We start from the raw sequence: 15879 nt of genomic DNA on the forward strand, positions 1-15879 counted from the left end.
AAAAGCACATATCACTGTCAATATTAGGATGCCAGCACACATAAACACCTGTGAGTTGTGCCCTGCAGAAAAGCAATTTCTCACTTTCTGCAAAACATCTTGACCTGCTATTTTGCATACTCGAAGGCCATCTCAGTAAGATCTAAATCTCTTTTGCAGAGAAGACACCATCCCTGTGTCTGTCACTGGCAGAGAAGTGAAAGGACTCCAAACACCCTTCCCAACACATTGCCAATACATACAAAGTAGGAGCCAGACCTCAGCCAGGCCAGGGGTTGGATGTGCCCTTTTCTGTGGGTCTAAACCTACAGAAGGCAAAGTGAGAGAGGAGATTTGCACAAGGTCATGCAGCAGGGGAATTAATGGGCAAATCCAAATTACAACAGCCCTTCCAGGACCTCACCCTTCAGGCCAGCCACACACTGTCTCTGCTGAAATCAGGAAAAATGAGCATGGGAGAGAATTTCCATCATCTTAGTGTGATTAATCCCACTGTGCTGTAACTGCTGAAATACCAACCATTTGTTTTTATACATTTGGCAAAACACCTTTCCCTTTTATTGCCTCGGTCAAATCAGCCCAATTTTTCAGGCTGATTGGGCATTTGGCAGTAATGCACCTCAATGTCTGTGCTGCTGCAGGATGGCCAAAGCCTGGCACACGGAGATTGATAGCCCTGAGCCCCAGGTAAGGCTGCTCTATTTCCCTGCAGACTGATTAGCACTGTCTATTTCAGCCATTTAAGTGTTTTTTCAAAGAACACATTTGAAGAGCTGAAATGGATACACACTGTCAGCTCCTGGCAGTTTAAGTGCAAACAGCTGCCCTGAAAGCTCTGTGCAGCACCACAAAGAGATGAGCCTCTATGAAAGCTAGTCAATCAAAGAAGATAAATCTTTGTGTCAGTTCCAATTATTGAGATACTCCAGTTAACTCAGAGAATCACAGACATTAGACTGGCTTTAAATGCCCACGTGGTTGAGACTGTACCATTGCTCCTGGGAGGCAATTTCACTGTCTGACAGATCAAGAGGCTTTTCTCAGCTAGTTAATTCCAATTAAGTTTTTTCCTCTCAATTTCATCCTACTATCCATTATCCTCAGTCAGCTACCCTTCACAATTCCTCTCCTGCCGTGCTGCTCGTGCCAAGACTTCTGGAAATAGTGACATTATCACAAGTACCTGGTGATGACACCCATGAGGCCTCCCACTGCCTGCCAGGCCTTGGAAAAAAGATGGTTTCTGTCTTAAAGAGCTTTTCCCCAGCTTCTACAGCCTTTAAATAAAGCTCTACACTTTAATTTAGGTATGTCAGTAACCTCCCCTCCTTGTGCTTTGCCTCTTGCCCTCTGATAAACTTTGTTTCTCCTGGCTGCCCTGACTTCAGGTAGCAATCAGAGTGTCCTGGAAGGTGTCGTGAGAATAGATAACAAAACACAAAAGATTACACTGCTGCCTCATGAGCTTTATATAAAGCAAAATTAAAGTAAATAATTCCTTTCCTTCCTCCTCCAAAAAGTAATGGGAATGGCTGTGCCCTTCAAAGTGGATGGGACTCATCAGTGGCTTGTCTCTGGTATCAAAGGAGGCTGCTCACACAGCACAGCTCCCCTTCCTCAGCCACACTCAGGAAGACAAATGGAATTAAAAAATCTGTAAACACACTCTTCCAGCTCAGGAAGGTCAAGGGGTTTGCAAGTTTATTTCAAGAGACAAGAGGAATTTAGCCCTTTATTGAACACAGCATCAAAGGCTGGTGAGCTCCTCTGAGGAGCAGGTCCCTCACCCCAGGGCAGGGCTGCCAGGGGTGAGGAGTGTGCATGGCCAGGGCAGGCTGGAGCTCCAGCCCAGATTTACACCAGTGTAAAGGAAAGCACTCCCCAGCCCAGTATTTACATTATTCAGGCCAAGGAAAAAATGTAGTGGCAGCTGTGAACAGCCCTGGTAGGAGGACCTTCATGCAGGGGTTTCATTTGTTGTTGCAGCTGACTCTCTGCATCTCCTTTATCTTTTTTCTTTCCCCCCCTTCTTTTCAGAGATGGTTGACCTTAAATGCAAAAGGATAACGTGGGTCAGGAGGAGTGTTTATTATGTATGAGTTATTTTCTTTCATGTTAGCAAAATCCTTTTGTAGAAGTTGGCAGAAGTCCCTGTTACAGCTAAATTTTGGACCCATGGGTGATCTGGAATTCAAGATTATTTATGTCTCAGTATAAAAAAAGCAGCGGAAAGGAAGCAAATTCAAAGAAAATAATCAGAGCATAGCTGAAGTCTGTAGCTTTACTTGTTTCAAGCATTCAAGTCTATCACTGATGTTGGGTGACTGTTTCAGTGGTTTCAGGCTTGTGTGTAGAAGCTGGAGCATGTGTAGGAATTACCCACCACTATTTCAGTGTTGTTTCACAAGGCAAGGAGCACGAAGCACTCACAGATTCCAAGAGCTGACTTGCCCAGCAGAGCTGTGGGTACAGGTGTGCTGACATTACCTGCAGCTCCTTTAAGCTCCTTGCACTGCGGGTCCAGAGAGGAAGAGCAGGAGGGGAGCAGGTCCTGCTGCTGCTGGCACTCTGTCCCCTGTCCCCAGGCCATGGCTCTCACTGGGCTGGGTGACAGGCAGCCAGACCCTGCTCTCTGGGTCCTCAGCAAATCTCCCCTGGCTCCAGGGAGCTGTTTGCCCTGTAAAAAGGAACTGCTAAGAGTGAACCAGAGCTGAAGCTCATCCCTGGTCTGCCAGGGCTCTCCAGGCTGGGGTCATTGCAGGGAAGATCATTCCTGAAGGGTGGGGCTGGAAAGAACATTTTTAGGAAAGGGTTATTTTTGTGTGCTCATTCCCAGAATGGTCCCAGGGTAAATCCACACTGGCTGCTTTTCCAAGCCTCATTTACTCCTAATCAACATTCACACAAAACTGAGGCAAAAGTTCTTCAAATACTCAGAAAGCAGCTTTGCTCCTTGACCATGCTGTTTCACAGCCATCTCCAGCAAAGGCAAAGAGAAAACCACAGCTGCTCCTCACACAAACATGCAGAAGAGAAAACTCTCCAAACCTTGAACCATCAGAGTCAGGGGCAGGAAAAGCTCTGCCCACACTTCTCCTTTGCTCTCTGCAGACAGACAGACAGACACCATTCCTTGATCCCACAGCCCACCCCTCCTGTGCTGTTCATTTCCAGGAGTATCCACAGAGCTCAGGCAAGGAGAGAAGCGGTGCCAAAGCCCCTCTCAAGCCCTCTGGCAGTGGGACAGGGAGGGAACCACCCTGCAGCCCTGCAGAGCCCCCTGCCCTGGGCTCTGCCTGCAGGGCTGTCATGGCCAGGCTCCAGATGCAGCTCCTTGCTGGTGCAAATCAAAAGCTGACACACCTGAGGGTGAGGGGACAGAAAAAGAGTGAGAAACCCCAACAAGTGAAAGGAAACCTGGGGCCCTGCATGTGTCAGTGCCCACAGGTTGCTCCTGCAGGGTGAAAGCAGCACCCCCAGCCCCTCCAAACTGTGCCCAGCAGCCAGGGCTGGCTGCTCCTGCTCAGGCCGAGGTGGAGCAGACCTGTGTGAGCTTTGGAGAGCACATTGGAATGCACAGTTTGAGGTGTTCTCCCCCCAGAGCACAGCAGCCATGCAATGGGTGCATGTTGAATGCTCTGGAGCAGCAGGGGGAGCTCAGTGAGTGATTCAGGTGTCTGTGGATGCCAGAGCCTGCAGGTACAGCTGGGGTGACATTTTCAGAACTATCTACACTTCTTAGGCTCTTCAAGCTCCATTGAAACTTGCTTGAGGTGAATTTGAATGGAACATAGGCCCCCAGATCTCTTTTGTATTTTAGGTTAGCTTCTATCCTTAAATTTTGCAATAAATAACAAACAGACACTGCTTGGAAAGTTGGGAGCAGAGCAGGAGTTTGGATAGCATGATCATGGGCATAAATGAGCAAAATTCCTTTGAATATTGAAAGTTTATTTAATGTGGTGCTCAAGGTCACACAGCAAATCAATGGGCAGAACTGAAGCACAGCCCTGAGGGCATAAAACCTGCAATCAGCTACAGGAGTAACTGAGTGATTGCACAGCCTCAGAAGCAGCATCACATCAACTCAACATCTGGCTAGGAAGGGGCTTGGGGAGCCCCAGTGATTTGCTGAAGGGGAGAGAGAGTCAAGAGCAGGGCTGGCATTAGGTTTGAGCAGCTAACATCACACAGGCAGCCTGGCACAGGGAAGTCTGCTGCCATTTAAACTCCATTAAAATTCTCATTTTAGTGCCTTAGTTTTCAGTATATCCACTGCTGGAAACATGAGGAGTTCTCCACTTTAAGGACACATCTTGCTGGCTGTTGGCACTGTGTTGGGAGAGCCTGAGGTGAGAGACACCCAGTGGCTTGGCCCTGGCACCTGGCATGGCACTGCTGTCCCATAGAGAACCTGTCCCTGGGCTGCTGAGCCTGCCCCCAGCTGCTGGCCCAGCAGCACCTCCACCAGCCCTCCTAGGCAACCACTTGCTTCTCCTTTCAGCTGTCAAAATTCTATTTATTCTAGTGCAGCATTTCCTGTTTCCTAATTTGGATGGTTCCCTCAGTCATTTTTCCACTCAAATGCTTCAGCATTTTTTTGCAAACATCTAAACAGGAAGAGACCTGACCTCTCCTCCCTGAACATGGTGTGCTCCCTGCTCCTGGCAGCAGCAGATCCCTCCTGTGCCAGCTGCTGTGGACACTCCAGGGCAGGCTGAGGGTGGATCCCATACTTGGGCTGCACTCAGGGCTTGCCTTGAAAGGCTCAGCAGTTTTGGGATCCCAGACTTGGCTCCTGCTCACACCCTGCTGGCCCCCAGTGCAGCTCCCTGCCTGTGCAGGGGATGCCAGGCTCTGGTCATCCCCAAAAAGGAGCAATGCCCATTGACTCACAGGGTTTGATGGTGAGCCACACACCTCAGGCAGGCACTGGGCAGCTCCTCCCTGTGCCCTTTCCTTGGGACAGGATGGCTGGGAGGGTTTTCCTCCTTGGGGCACTGCAAGAGCGTCAGGGGTAGCACGGTCGGGACAGAGGGACACGAGAGATCTCTGCAGCCAGGGCTGGAACTTGGGGTTATTGCAAAGGGCCAAGTGCAGGGCCCTGCTGGGAGCTGCCAGGCACAGCTGGAGCAGGACCCAGAGAAGAGAGGGGAGAGAGGATGAGAGGGTGAGAGACTAAAAGGGTAAGAGAGTAAGAGGCAAGAAGCAAGAGAGTGAAGTTCCCATTACAATACAATAAATCATCTTCTGTGTTGAATATTCTGATTCTCACTAACCAATCTAGTACAAGATACAAATCCTATAGCATTTACATACAGCCTAAAAGAATCACTACATTACCATGCTGTGTTACATTTTAAACCCTAAAAACTCCTCTTTGGGCCCCTTCTGCCAAGCTGTAGGGTCTCCTCTGACCCTTGGGCCTGTCTGCAAGCAGAGGGTGTTGTTTCATCAACCTTCAGCTGGCCATGCCATTGTTTTCCTGTTGTTCAGTAACTGAGGTATCCCAAAGCTTGCTTTCATCTCAATCTCACTTATAGTTTCTATATTCTCAAAGTCTTTTGCCAGGCAATCATATTTGTAAGGCTTTCCTGTTTCATCTTCCCCAACAGGGCATCCTTCATCACTGCCTCTCAAATGGAAAATGCAGCCCCTGGGGCAGAGCCATCCCAATCCCCACCTCCAGCTGCTTCCAGGGAGGAATTTCTCTTTCCCTGAGCTGGACAAGCTCTGCACCCCAGGATTTGGGTCTGTGCTTGCCCTCCCTTGCCATTGGGATGCTGGAGGCTGCAGGTGCATCCAGCCCAGCCCCACTGCAGGACCCAGGGATATTTGGGGTGCTGGGATGGGGCCCCAGGGCACTGCCAGGCTCCAGCTCCTGAGCAGTGCTGCTCTCAAAGCCCCCGGGGGTTTGGACAGACAGACTGTCTGACGCTGGGTGGGGCAGGCCCAGAGCAGGGGGGAGCTTCTTTCCTCACTGCTGGCAGGGCAGAGCCCCCTGGCACTGGCACATCCCAGCTCTGGGGCACTGCACCCAGCCCTGGCAGCCTGTGCTGCATTCCCAACCAACAGGGGACTGGGATAAAGGGGGAAAAGTCAGCTCTGCCTTCAGGAGGTGGAGAAGCCAATGCTCTTCATTTCCAGGAGTATCCACAGAGCTCAGGGAAGGAGAGAAGCGGTGCCCAAGGCTCTCTCAAGCCCTCTGGCTGTGGGACAGGGAGGGAACCACCCTGCAGCCCCTCTGCCCTGGGCTCTGCCTGCAGGGCTGTCATGGCCAGGCTCCAGATGCAGCTCCTTGCTGGTGCAAATCAAAAGCTGACACACCTGAGGGTGAGGGGACAGCAAAAGAGTGAGAAACCCCAACAAGTGAAAGGAAACTTGGGGCCCTGCATGTGTCAGTGCCCACAGGTTGCTCCTTGGGCAGCTGCCTGCCTGCACACCCTTATCTGCACCCTCCTCCAGAAGCCCTCAGTGTCTGGAAATCACATTCAGTGCATGCACTGGGACATATTTAACATACTAGTGTGGGGCCTTGCAGCAGTTTGGTCATGCTGAGAATTAAGCTGAGATTGGTGATAACTGCAGAAAATTAGATTTATGTTAATTTTTTTAACATTGGAGGTTTTTATCTCAAAAATTTGCTGTTCCAAATCCCAGCTCTGTCCTCCAGCAGTGAATCTGAAATGCCACCCTCCTGTGCCACAGGAAGGAGCACTCTGAGGTGTCCTTGGGGCTTGGGCAGGTGGCTCACCTGGCACTGGCTGCTTGGAGCAGGAGTGTCACAGACATCTTTTATGAAAAACCTTTTCTTTAGGATTTTTCCTCCTGAGAAGCTGAGAGGCCTCAGGAACAAAATGTAACCAATGGTTATCTGCTGCTGTGGAATGCAACAGGTGCATCTTTGATTAGCCCATGTTAGTTGTTTCTAATTAATGGCCAATCACAGTCAGCTGCTTGGACAGAGAGTCTGAGCCACAAGCCTTTGTTATTCATTCTTTCTTTTTCTATTCTTAGCCAGCCTTCTGAGGAAATACTTTCTTCTATTCTTTTAGTATAGTTTTAATATAATATATATCATAAAATAATAAATCAAGCCTTCTGAAACATGGAGTCAGATCCTCGTCTCTTCCCTCATCCTGAACACTGTCACACAGGAGCCAGGCTGTGGCTGTGTTTTTATGCAATGCTGTGAGGCTGCACCCCTTCCCCAGAGCTGGAGCTGGGCTCCAGCACCCAGCACAGCAAATCCTTCTTCTCCCAGCTCTGCTCAAGCACCTTCTGCAGGGGCATGGGAATGGCTGTGCTCAGCTCTCGTTCTCTAAGGAAAGAGCAGCACATGGAGCATTTCAGGAGGCTCCTGATCCTGAGGCACAGTCACTGTCAGAACTCAGGACATGCCTCTGGCTGTGCTGGGGTGCCAGGACCCCTGCCAGGGGGCTCAGAGACCCTGGCACAGAGCCCAGGATGCCCCTGTGGTTTTGGTTATGACCCATGGAGCAAATTACCAGCCTTAGATGAAGATCTGCAAGCCACAAGAGTTTAAGTAGAATAATAGTGAATTTATCACAGGGTGAAAAAATAGATTTTTGGGGTTTTTGGTATGGGGGTTCAGAAGGCAAGATGGAGGAATCTGGGCATGTCCAGCCTTTCTCCTTCTTCTTCTTGGCCTCCATCTTCTGGGTGATGTTGGCACTTTTGGATTGGTTTAGAGTAGAAGCTCAGTGTCTAACATAGGTGATAGGTATTGGAAAGGAATTGTAAATATTGTACAGGTAGTTTTTAGTATAAAAAGATAACACTGCCCTGGGGGCAGGCAGAGTGCCTGGAGTGTCTTGCTGAACGGACAAGAGAAAGAATTTTATAGATAAGGAACAATAAACAACCTTGAGACCAAGAACTGAAGAGCTCTGACTCCTTCTTCAAGCACTGGGCTGGGAAAAGAGACTTTCTGACACATCTGGGGGTCACTGTGAGCAGCAGAGAGCTGAGAAGTCACTCCCTGTGGCTGAGCAGGACTGGGAGATATCCTGGGCTGGTGCCAAGGCAGGGGCAAAGGCAATCCCAGAGAAAGGAAAGCAATGCTGTGTTAGTGGTGAGGAAGATTCATGTGCTGAGCATTAACAGCAGCAGCACTGGCCCATCCATCCTGTCTGTGGCAGGGAGCTCACCCTGCTCCATTCACAGCTCTCCAGGTGCAGGGTACAGGCACACACAGGGCACAGCCCTGCTCCCCTCACTCTGTGTGCCCAGGGAGCTGCAGGGGAGCACAGCATCCCTGCCCTGCTCTCTCTGATCTCAGCAGCAGAGAGAGCACAAGGAAAGCATCCCACTGTACACCCCTGGCTGTGTTTGTTAATCTTAGACTGGGAAAGCTGTGCTTGATTTTGGTGGCAAATGAAAGCCACAAGGATGCCATCATTAATTCAACAGCCACACTTCACCCCAGAGCTGCAGTGGCTGGGGTGGCCTCCCCAGTCTGGGTCTGTTCATAAACCACTTCAAACAGGAGGCTTTAAATGCTGGCACTGCTTTAGTACTCAGCAAATGCTTCTCACTCTTATACACCCCTAGTCTTTCAATAATATAACAAGTTTGTTACAGAGCTGTACCAAGTGCAGAAGTGACAGAGGGTGACTTGCCTGCCCCATCACCAGCCTGCCCAAAGCTGACCACACACACATTCTACCCCTGCACAATGCTCTGTGGAAAAACACCCACAATTAATGCTGCCTATTAAAGGGAGCCCATTAAGGATTCAGCTTGGATGGGAGAGGAAGTGCAGGGTCCAGCAGGGTTTCCTGTGTGCTATAAACAGCCACTGGATGCTTTAGGCAGAGGTCAGCCCCAGGCAGCTGCACAGGGCTGGCCTCCTTTGCCTTGTGCTGCTGGAGTGACAAAACCTGTCCCCATTAGAGCAAGAAAGAGCTCTGGGACACAGACAGAGCTCCTGCTGCAGCACCTGATGTTAGTCACAGTCTGACATTTGCTGCAGGGGGAGCAGGGCCACTGATCCCTGCAGGGCAGGGGTCCCACCAGGGTCACCCCCCTGGGCTGGCACCCTGGGAACCTCTCCAGTCATCTGTTGGTCTCTCAGGCTTTGCTGAGTGGCACATGAAACCTAGAAATGTTTCCAAAAATGCTCTAGAAGACAAAAAGAGACACAAAAAGATGCTGTTTGTGTGCTTTGGTCCAGCAAAGGGACTTTGGGGAGCAGTTTTTGGTGGGGGTCCCCAGCACAAGTGGCACTCCTGGTGCCTGCAAACCCAAGCCCACTGTGACATCTAGTGGCAAGTTACCCCAGAGCCCAGGAAAGCTGTGTGTGACAGGCCCTTCCCAGAGCTCCAGGACAGCCAGCCCAGACAGGTTTGCTTTGTCACAGGCTCCTGAGGTGCCTCTGTAGCCCTAAACCTGTATTTCTGTGTGACACTGAGAGCTGCATGCCTGTGTGAGTAGGTGTGAGAGTGTGACAGCTCCTTGCTCAGGCTGAGTGTGCAGGGATCATGTTTGGTGAGCTTGGGCCATTTGTGACATGAATTTCAACCTGTGTCCCCCAGCAGTGACCAGTGCTGGTGTTTGACCAGCTCAGGGGGCCTTGCCAACACTTTCCAGAAGCCAGGGGCACACAGATCAGAGAGGTGGAGCAGCAGACAGGGCACCCTGCTCCCTTCCTGCACACTCACCTCCACCTCCTCCCCGTCCTTTGGCGAGGTTTATTTAATATTTCACCCTTTTTTGCAGACTCTGTTCAATTTCCTGCACCACCATCAGTGACATATTCCATATTAGCTGAATAATGATACAGAAATTAAATCAATAGGCTTTTCCTAACAAGTAGCAGGGCCCCATCATGCACGTCTGGGCAGCATGAGTCAGGGATGTCATCTGATTACTGGGCTGCTTTGTGAAAGAAGGGACAAACAGATACCAAATATGGGGAGTAAAACTGAGAAAAAAGGTCACATTTCAAGAAGATCCTCATTCCTTGAGAGAGCTCAGGGCTGGGCAGCAAAGTGGGAAGCTGCTGTGCAGCACACGAGCAGCAGCCTCTGCACACAAGCCCCCACCACAGACCTGCCCCCACAAACTCCCTGCTCTGGAGGATGATGGAAACAGCAGCAAAATCTGCAGGGTCAGAGCCCTGGGAAGTGAAACCAGGGTGGGCAGCACCAGCCCTGCCTCAGGGGCTTCAGGTGTCTGAGCAGGCTGAGACCCACGAGTGCTGCCAGGCTCCAGAGGATGTCAGGCACCACAGCAAAACCTCCCAGCCCCTCTGCTTTGTATCTGCCTTTCATAAAGCTTTGTTTAATGCACAGAATGGGTTCTATATGATTTATTCACCAGAGAAGCCAAGTTCCCTTCCCACACAAGCATTCCTTCCGCCAGCTCCAGCTCCTGCCTTTTCCCAGGAGCACTGAGGGAAGCAGGATGGGGTGGAGGAGGGCTGGGAACAGCAGGCAGTGTGTGTGCTCAGCCCCCTGCTGCACAAGGCTTGCTGGACCAGTTTTTGGCAGGTGTCAGATTTTTTGGAAATCCAGATTTTTGGCAGATGTCAGATAACCCTGGAAGTGTGAACCCTGGAAATGGTGAACTTCAGAAGCTGAAACAGCATATTTATCCCAAAAAGAACAGCAACCCATACAAAAACACTCCCACAAACAGCTGCCCATTTCTTAACAGCTGCTGCTGTTGAGAAATAGGGATCACAGGGCTGGTGCTGGGGACAGGGGGACCTTGCTGCCAGCCAGAAGTGCTGACCCCAGCAGCTTCCTCAGCACTGCACAGCCCCCCTGGGCACTGCTGGACCTGGCTGCTCCCACCCTGCTGCCCCCCTCGGGCTGGGCTCCATGCCTGGTGCTCCTGCTGGCTCTGTCCCCAGGGAATGAGCCCACGGATGGAGGGTGGATGGTGGCTGCTCCCTGCCCAGCACCCCCTGGCACAGCAGCCATGGCTGAAGGAGGGTTCCTCCCTGGGGCACAGCCCTCCCTGACCTCCAGTGACCCTCTGGTCCCTTCCCACTGTGGTGACTGCAGCAGCACTCCAGGGCAGAATGCTCCTATGGGGAGCACCTGGCCACACAACCCATTCCTGTCTCACGACTCTCAGCTTATGTTAACAATTTATTCATTTCCAAAACACAAGTAATTTTTTACCTTAAAAAAATTACACCTCTACTGCTGCCTGGGACCTGTGTGAAGCAGCAGATGGATGCTCAGGCCTGGCCTGAGATGCAGCAAACTGATTTGTGTTTGTCCCCAGCTCTTGTGCTCGGCACATTGCCAGGGTGACGCAGAGCAACGAGGAATAAATTGACTCAAAACTTGGCCAGAGAGCATCAGCAAACAGAGGGTTGAAACTCAGCTTGATTTATTTTATAGAGAGGCAAAGGACAAGAAATGCAGCACTATTCCCAGTTGTGGTCCTGGCAGACAGATCCATGTGAGAGCAGAGCTGCTGGTGAGGCTGGGCAGCCCCAGCAGGGTCTGTCTGACAGGGGAGCATGGCTGGGAAGGGGCATGACACTAATTCCCTTTCTGAAAACCTTCACTGCCACCCTTGCCTCCCCTGCCCAGAGAATACAAAGTGTTTTACATGAAGCAATAAAGCAAAGGCCACGTTCTGACATGCAGATGCTTAATACCCTCCTACAGAGCTGTTTGAGTTGCTGTAGGATTTTTTGGGCATTACAAACAAGCCTTTGGCAAAGGCAGGAGCTGGGGCTGGCCCAGTTGATGGCCAGAGAAATGCCAGGACTGCCCAGCTCCTGCTGTCAGAGAGCTCCAGCCCTGGCAAAGGGATGTGGCACAGCAGGAATGGGGCAAGAGAGGATCTGAGGGCCGAGGCAGCTGAGACAGAAACACCCTGGGGACACGGCAGGGACGTGGGAGCACAGCTGAGCACGGAGGCCTGGAGCAGCAGCAGTGTCCCCCTGCAGCCCCAGGGTGACAGCACACACTGCTGCAGGCTCAGGCACCCGCCCCAAGGTCCCCTCTCGCCTTCCTTCCTCCCAGAAAACAGAACAACAAAACACCAAACAGATCCCTTCTGCTTTGCAGGAAAAATGCATGATTGCTCAGGGTGACCTCCTCTGATGCTGGAGGCCTGACATGCCATCCCCACAGTGAGTGTCCCTGCTGCTGCCGTGTCCCCAGCCCTGCCACCCCACTTGGTCCCTATGGGAAAGCCATTCCCTGCCCTGGCTGTGCTCACAGCACAGGGATGAGCCTCCCTGGGAGCACGGAGGGTCCTGGGGCTCCCTGGGGGTGGCAGCAGGATGGGTGGCTGGTCCCCTCCAGAGGACAAACCTTTGCCAGGCCCTTGTGCCACTCTGCCTCTCTGCAGGGCAGCTGTGCTGTGCCCCCTGCATTCAGGACTTGCAGATGCTGAAGTGTTCGATCTCAAAATTCCTAGGAACTAAATTTTTTTTCTTTTGAATTCTAAACAAAATATATAATGGAAAAAACTGTCTGTTTTCTGTAAAGTGAGCCCAAATAAAAGCAGCACATCCCAGCAGGGAACAGCCAGACCCACACCTTTGCCATTCCCTCCCGAGTTCCTGCCTTGTTTTCTGGTTTGATTGCTGGTTAAAAAACCTTACAGAAATAGAGTAACCAAGGAAAGAAAACAATCCTCTCCTACCTTCCATGGGGAGAGGCAGCTGCAGTGGGTCCCTGTCCTGTGCAGGAGCAAATCCCGTGTCCCTGCTCAGCAAGCCCTGCCTGGGGCAGCTGAGCTGCAAGCCCATCTGCTCGGCTTTAAGCAGGACAGCCGAGATCCCACCCAGGACGGGGTGGAGAATCCTCCCTGGGAAAGAGCAGCTCGGTCACAGCTCCCAGAGCCGCTCCTGCATCCTGCCGGGGCTCTGGCACGGCCCTGCCTCCTCTGCCCCTCGGGATCCTGCAGAGCCTCTCCCACTGCCAGCCCAGCCTGCCCCAGGGACCCTGCTGGAGTGCCCGGGCTGTGGGGGGCATGGGTGCCACCAAGGAATGCTGGCAGGATGAGTACAGGATGCACAGGGGTGGGATCTGTGCAGGATGGAGGGGATGGAGCACACAGAGGCAGGGATGGAGCTCACAGAGGCACTCGAGGCAGGGATGGAGCTCACAGAGGCACTCGGGGCAGGGATGGAGCACACAGAGGCACTGGAGGCAGGGATGGAGCTCACAGAGGCACTGGAGGCAGGGATGGAGCACACAGAGGCACTCGAGGCAGGGATGGAGCTCACAGAGGCAGGGATGGAGCACAGAGAGGCACTCAGGGCAGGGATGGAGCTCACAGAGGCACTCGATGGAGGGGATGGAGCACACAGAGGCAGGGATGGAGCACACAGAGGCACTGGAGGCAGGGATGGAGCACACAGAGGCACTCGAGAGGCAGGAATGGAGCTCACAGAGGCAGGGATGGAGCTCACAGAGGCACTGGAGGCAGGGATGGAGCTCACAGAGGCAGGGATGGAGCGCACAGAGGCACTGGAGGCAGGGATGGAGCTCACAGAGGCACTCGAGGCACTGCAGTTACATCAGTGAGGAGCCCTCGAGGAACTGGAGCAGGGCCCAGAGGGTGAGCTCAGTGCAAAGCCCACTGCTGAGTACTCCACTGCAGGCTGCAGGCACCACCCTGACACTGCTCCAGCTCTGCCAGAGGCGATGGGAAAAACAACTTACATCCATCCATGTTACATCCACTGCTTTTGCACCAAAGTCCTTTAGGCTGAATCCCTTTGGCACAGCAAAGGTAATTTTCCTTAAAACAAAGTCCCTGTGGAGTTCATTGTGCCTGGAGCAGAGGCAGCTGAGCATGTTTGAGTTTCCCTTGCAGTGAGCAGTCCCTGGGTGCAGGGAAGGCAGCACCCACCTTCATGCCAGCTCAGAGAGTGCTCTGTGCCTTGGAGCTCCTGGGGCTGGGGACAGGCTACTGCTGTGGCTGGGCTTTAAGGTGTTATTGCCCATCACAGGCATTTATTCAGCCCTGCATGAATTCCCTTTTTGTCTGTGGCTGAAGTGCCCAGCAGCAGCAGCTCCCACAGCCCAGCCCTGGCTCCCAGTGCCACAGCTCTCACAGGGGCCACAGCTCACACAGGGGACACCTGCATTTACATTGCAGGGCAGAGATGGAGAGAGCAGATAAGGTACAACAGCAGAGACACGGCTGTCATTGCTGCCAGAGCACTGCTGGGCCCTGCTCTGTGTTTTCAGCACTCACAGCACACAAAGGATGCCTGAGAGGTGCTCATTGCTGATTCACCCTGTGAGGCCACACAGCCTCACACCAGCTAACAGGGTTAAGCACTAATGAAGCAAAATATAAGAATATCCCAAGTGTTAATGCCTATAACACGTATGATTCAAACTGAAATTTGCTACCACTGATGAGGTGTCTGGTTGGAACTGGCTTCTGTGTCACTGGAGGGGGACATTCAGATTCAGGTCCTGGTCACTCTGACCAGGGTGTGGTTAGGATAGTCACATCCCTTAAGGAGGTACATGAGAACAGAAATTAGCTTTTGATGCCTCCTGCAATGGGATTTCTGAAGGAATAGGCTTTCCTGACTTCCTTTCCCAGAGGATTTGGAGACACAAGGCTCACACAGGGCACCCTCAGCAAAGGGGCCCAGCAGACTGGGGTGGCAGTGCCTGGAGAAGCCAGCACTCTGCAGGACTCTGCATCACTATACCTAGCACAGAAACTGAGTAGGAAAGACAAAAAATTCCTCTTCAAAAGAGGAGCACAAAGCCCTGGAGCGTTCCAAGTTCACCATGAACACTAATCTGAGGAGACCTGGCACTGCTGGCTCACTGGGGCAGTGCAGCAGGACAGGGGGACAGCAGGCAGCAGGACAGCAGTGCAGCAGGACAGCAGAGCAGCAGGACAGCAGAGCAGCAGGACAGCAGGACAGGGGGACAGCAGAGCAGCAGGACAGGGGGACAGCAGTGCAGCAGTGCAGCAGGGCAGCAGGACAGCAGGACAGGGGGACAGCAGGACAGCAGGACAGGGGGACAGCAGGACAGGGGGACAGCAGTGCAGCAGAGCAGCAGCAGTGCTGGCTGATGAGCTGTCTGTCTGTCTGTCTGTCTGTCCTTGCAGCCAGCCCCTCTGTGGCTCTGTGCCTCGTGTGACGCCGCTCCCCAGGGCCCGCCTGACCCCGGCTTCCTTCCCAGCCTCTCTGAACTCCAGGCCTCTCCGAGCAGCAGCACCAGGGTATTTTTAGCCTGTTTACAAAGACACAGCAGGACGTTTGTGTGCAGCCTGCAGGGAGGGAGCACAAGCCATGCAGGCAGCTGGGCAGCAGTGTGGAGGGGGCAAAGGATGGCTTCAGAGATGGGGAGAGAACCAGAAGGAGCACCAGGAAAACATCACCATTTTGCCTTTCCTTTGATTAGCATTTGATAAATTTCCTTTATTAAAAATTTAGTAAATTTTAAAGCCCTTCTTCTGGGGCTCCTTCCAGTGCTGAGAGTTTCAGCACCCACCCAAGTGGCAGCCCAGTGCAGAAGCACCACAGGCTCTGCTGCTCCCTGTGTCATTGTTGGTCACCACGTGGCCAGAAGGAATCCCAGGGATCCACCAGCTGATCTGTTATGCAGTCTCCAGTGGAAGCATTATCCACTGCAGCAATTTCTTTCCTGAACTGTGGTGTCTGAGCTGAGGACAGCAGTCCAGGAGCAATGGCATCAGTTGTCAAAAAAGCAGCCAACCTTTGCCAGCTCCTCCAGGAAGCCACCTGGATTTGGTGCACACAGCTCACATCAGCATTTGGGGTGTCCTGGCACCTCACAGAACGTGTGGCAAACCAAGAAGCAGCTGTGTTACAGCTCCTTCACCTGGTGCAGGGTGGCAAATGCCACCCACAGCTCTGTCCTTTCTACTTATAAAAATATG

General features: G+C 52.3%; 1 protein-coding gene across 1 annotated transcript in view; it reads right to left on the reverse strand.

Annotated features, from left to right (window-relative positions):
* The window catches only part of LOC129126699 (rho GTPase-activating protein 7-like), a 48055-nt gene extending 35343 nt beyond the window's left edge, over positions 1-12712 (reverse strand). The window contains exon 1 of the mRNA XM_077186525.1: positions 12640-12712. Coding sequence (XP_077042640.1) covers positions 12640-12646 — 7 coding nt within the window. The 5' untranslated portion in view covers positions 12647-12712. The remainder of the gene's footprint in view (positions 1-12639) is intronic.
* Positions 12713-15879: the final 3167 nt, after the last annotated feature.

The sequence above is a fragment of the Agelaius phoeniceus genome, chromosome 15 (genome assembly GCF_051311805.1).
Source record: "Agelaius phoeniceus isolate bAgePho1 chromosome 15, bAgePho1.hap1, whole genome shotgun sequence".
Classification (NCBI taxonomy): Eukaryota; Metazoa; Chordata; class Aves; order Passeriformes; family Icteridae; genus Agelaius; species Agelaius phoeniceus.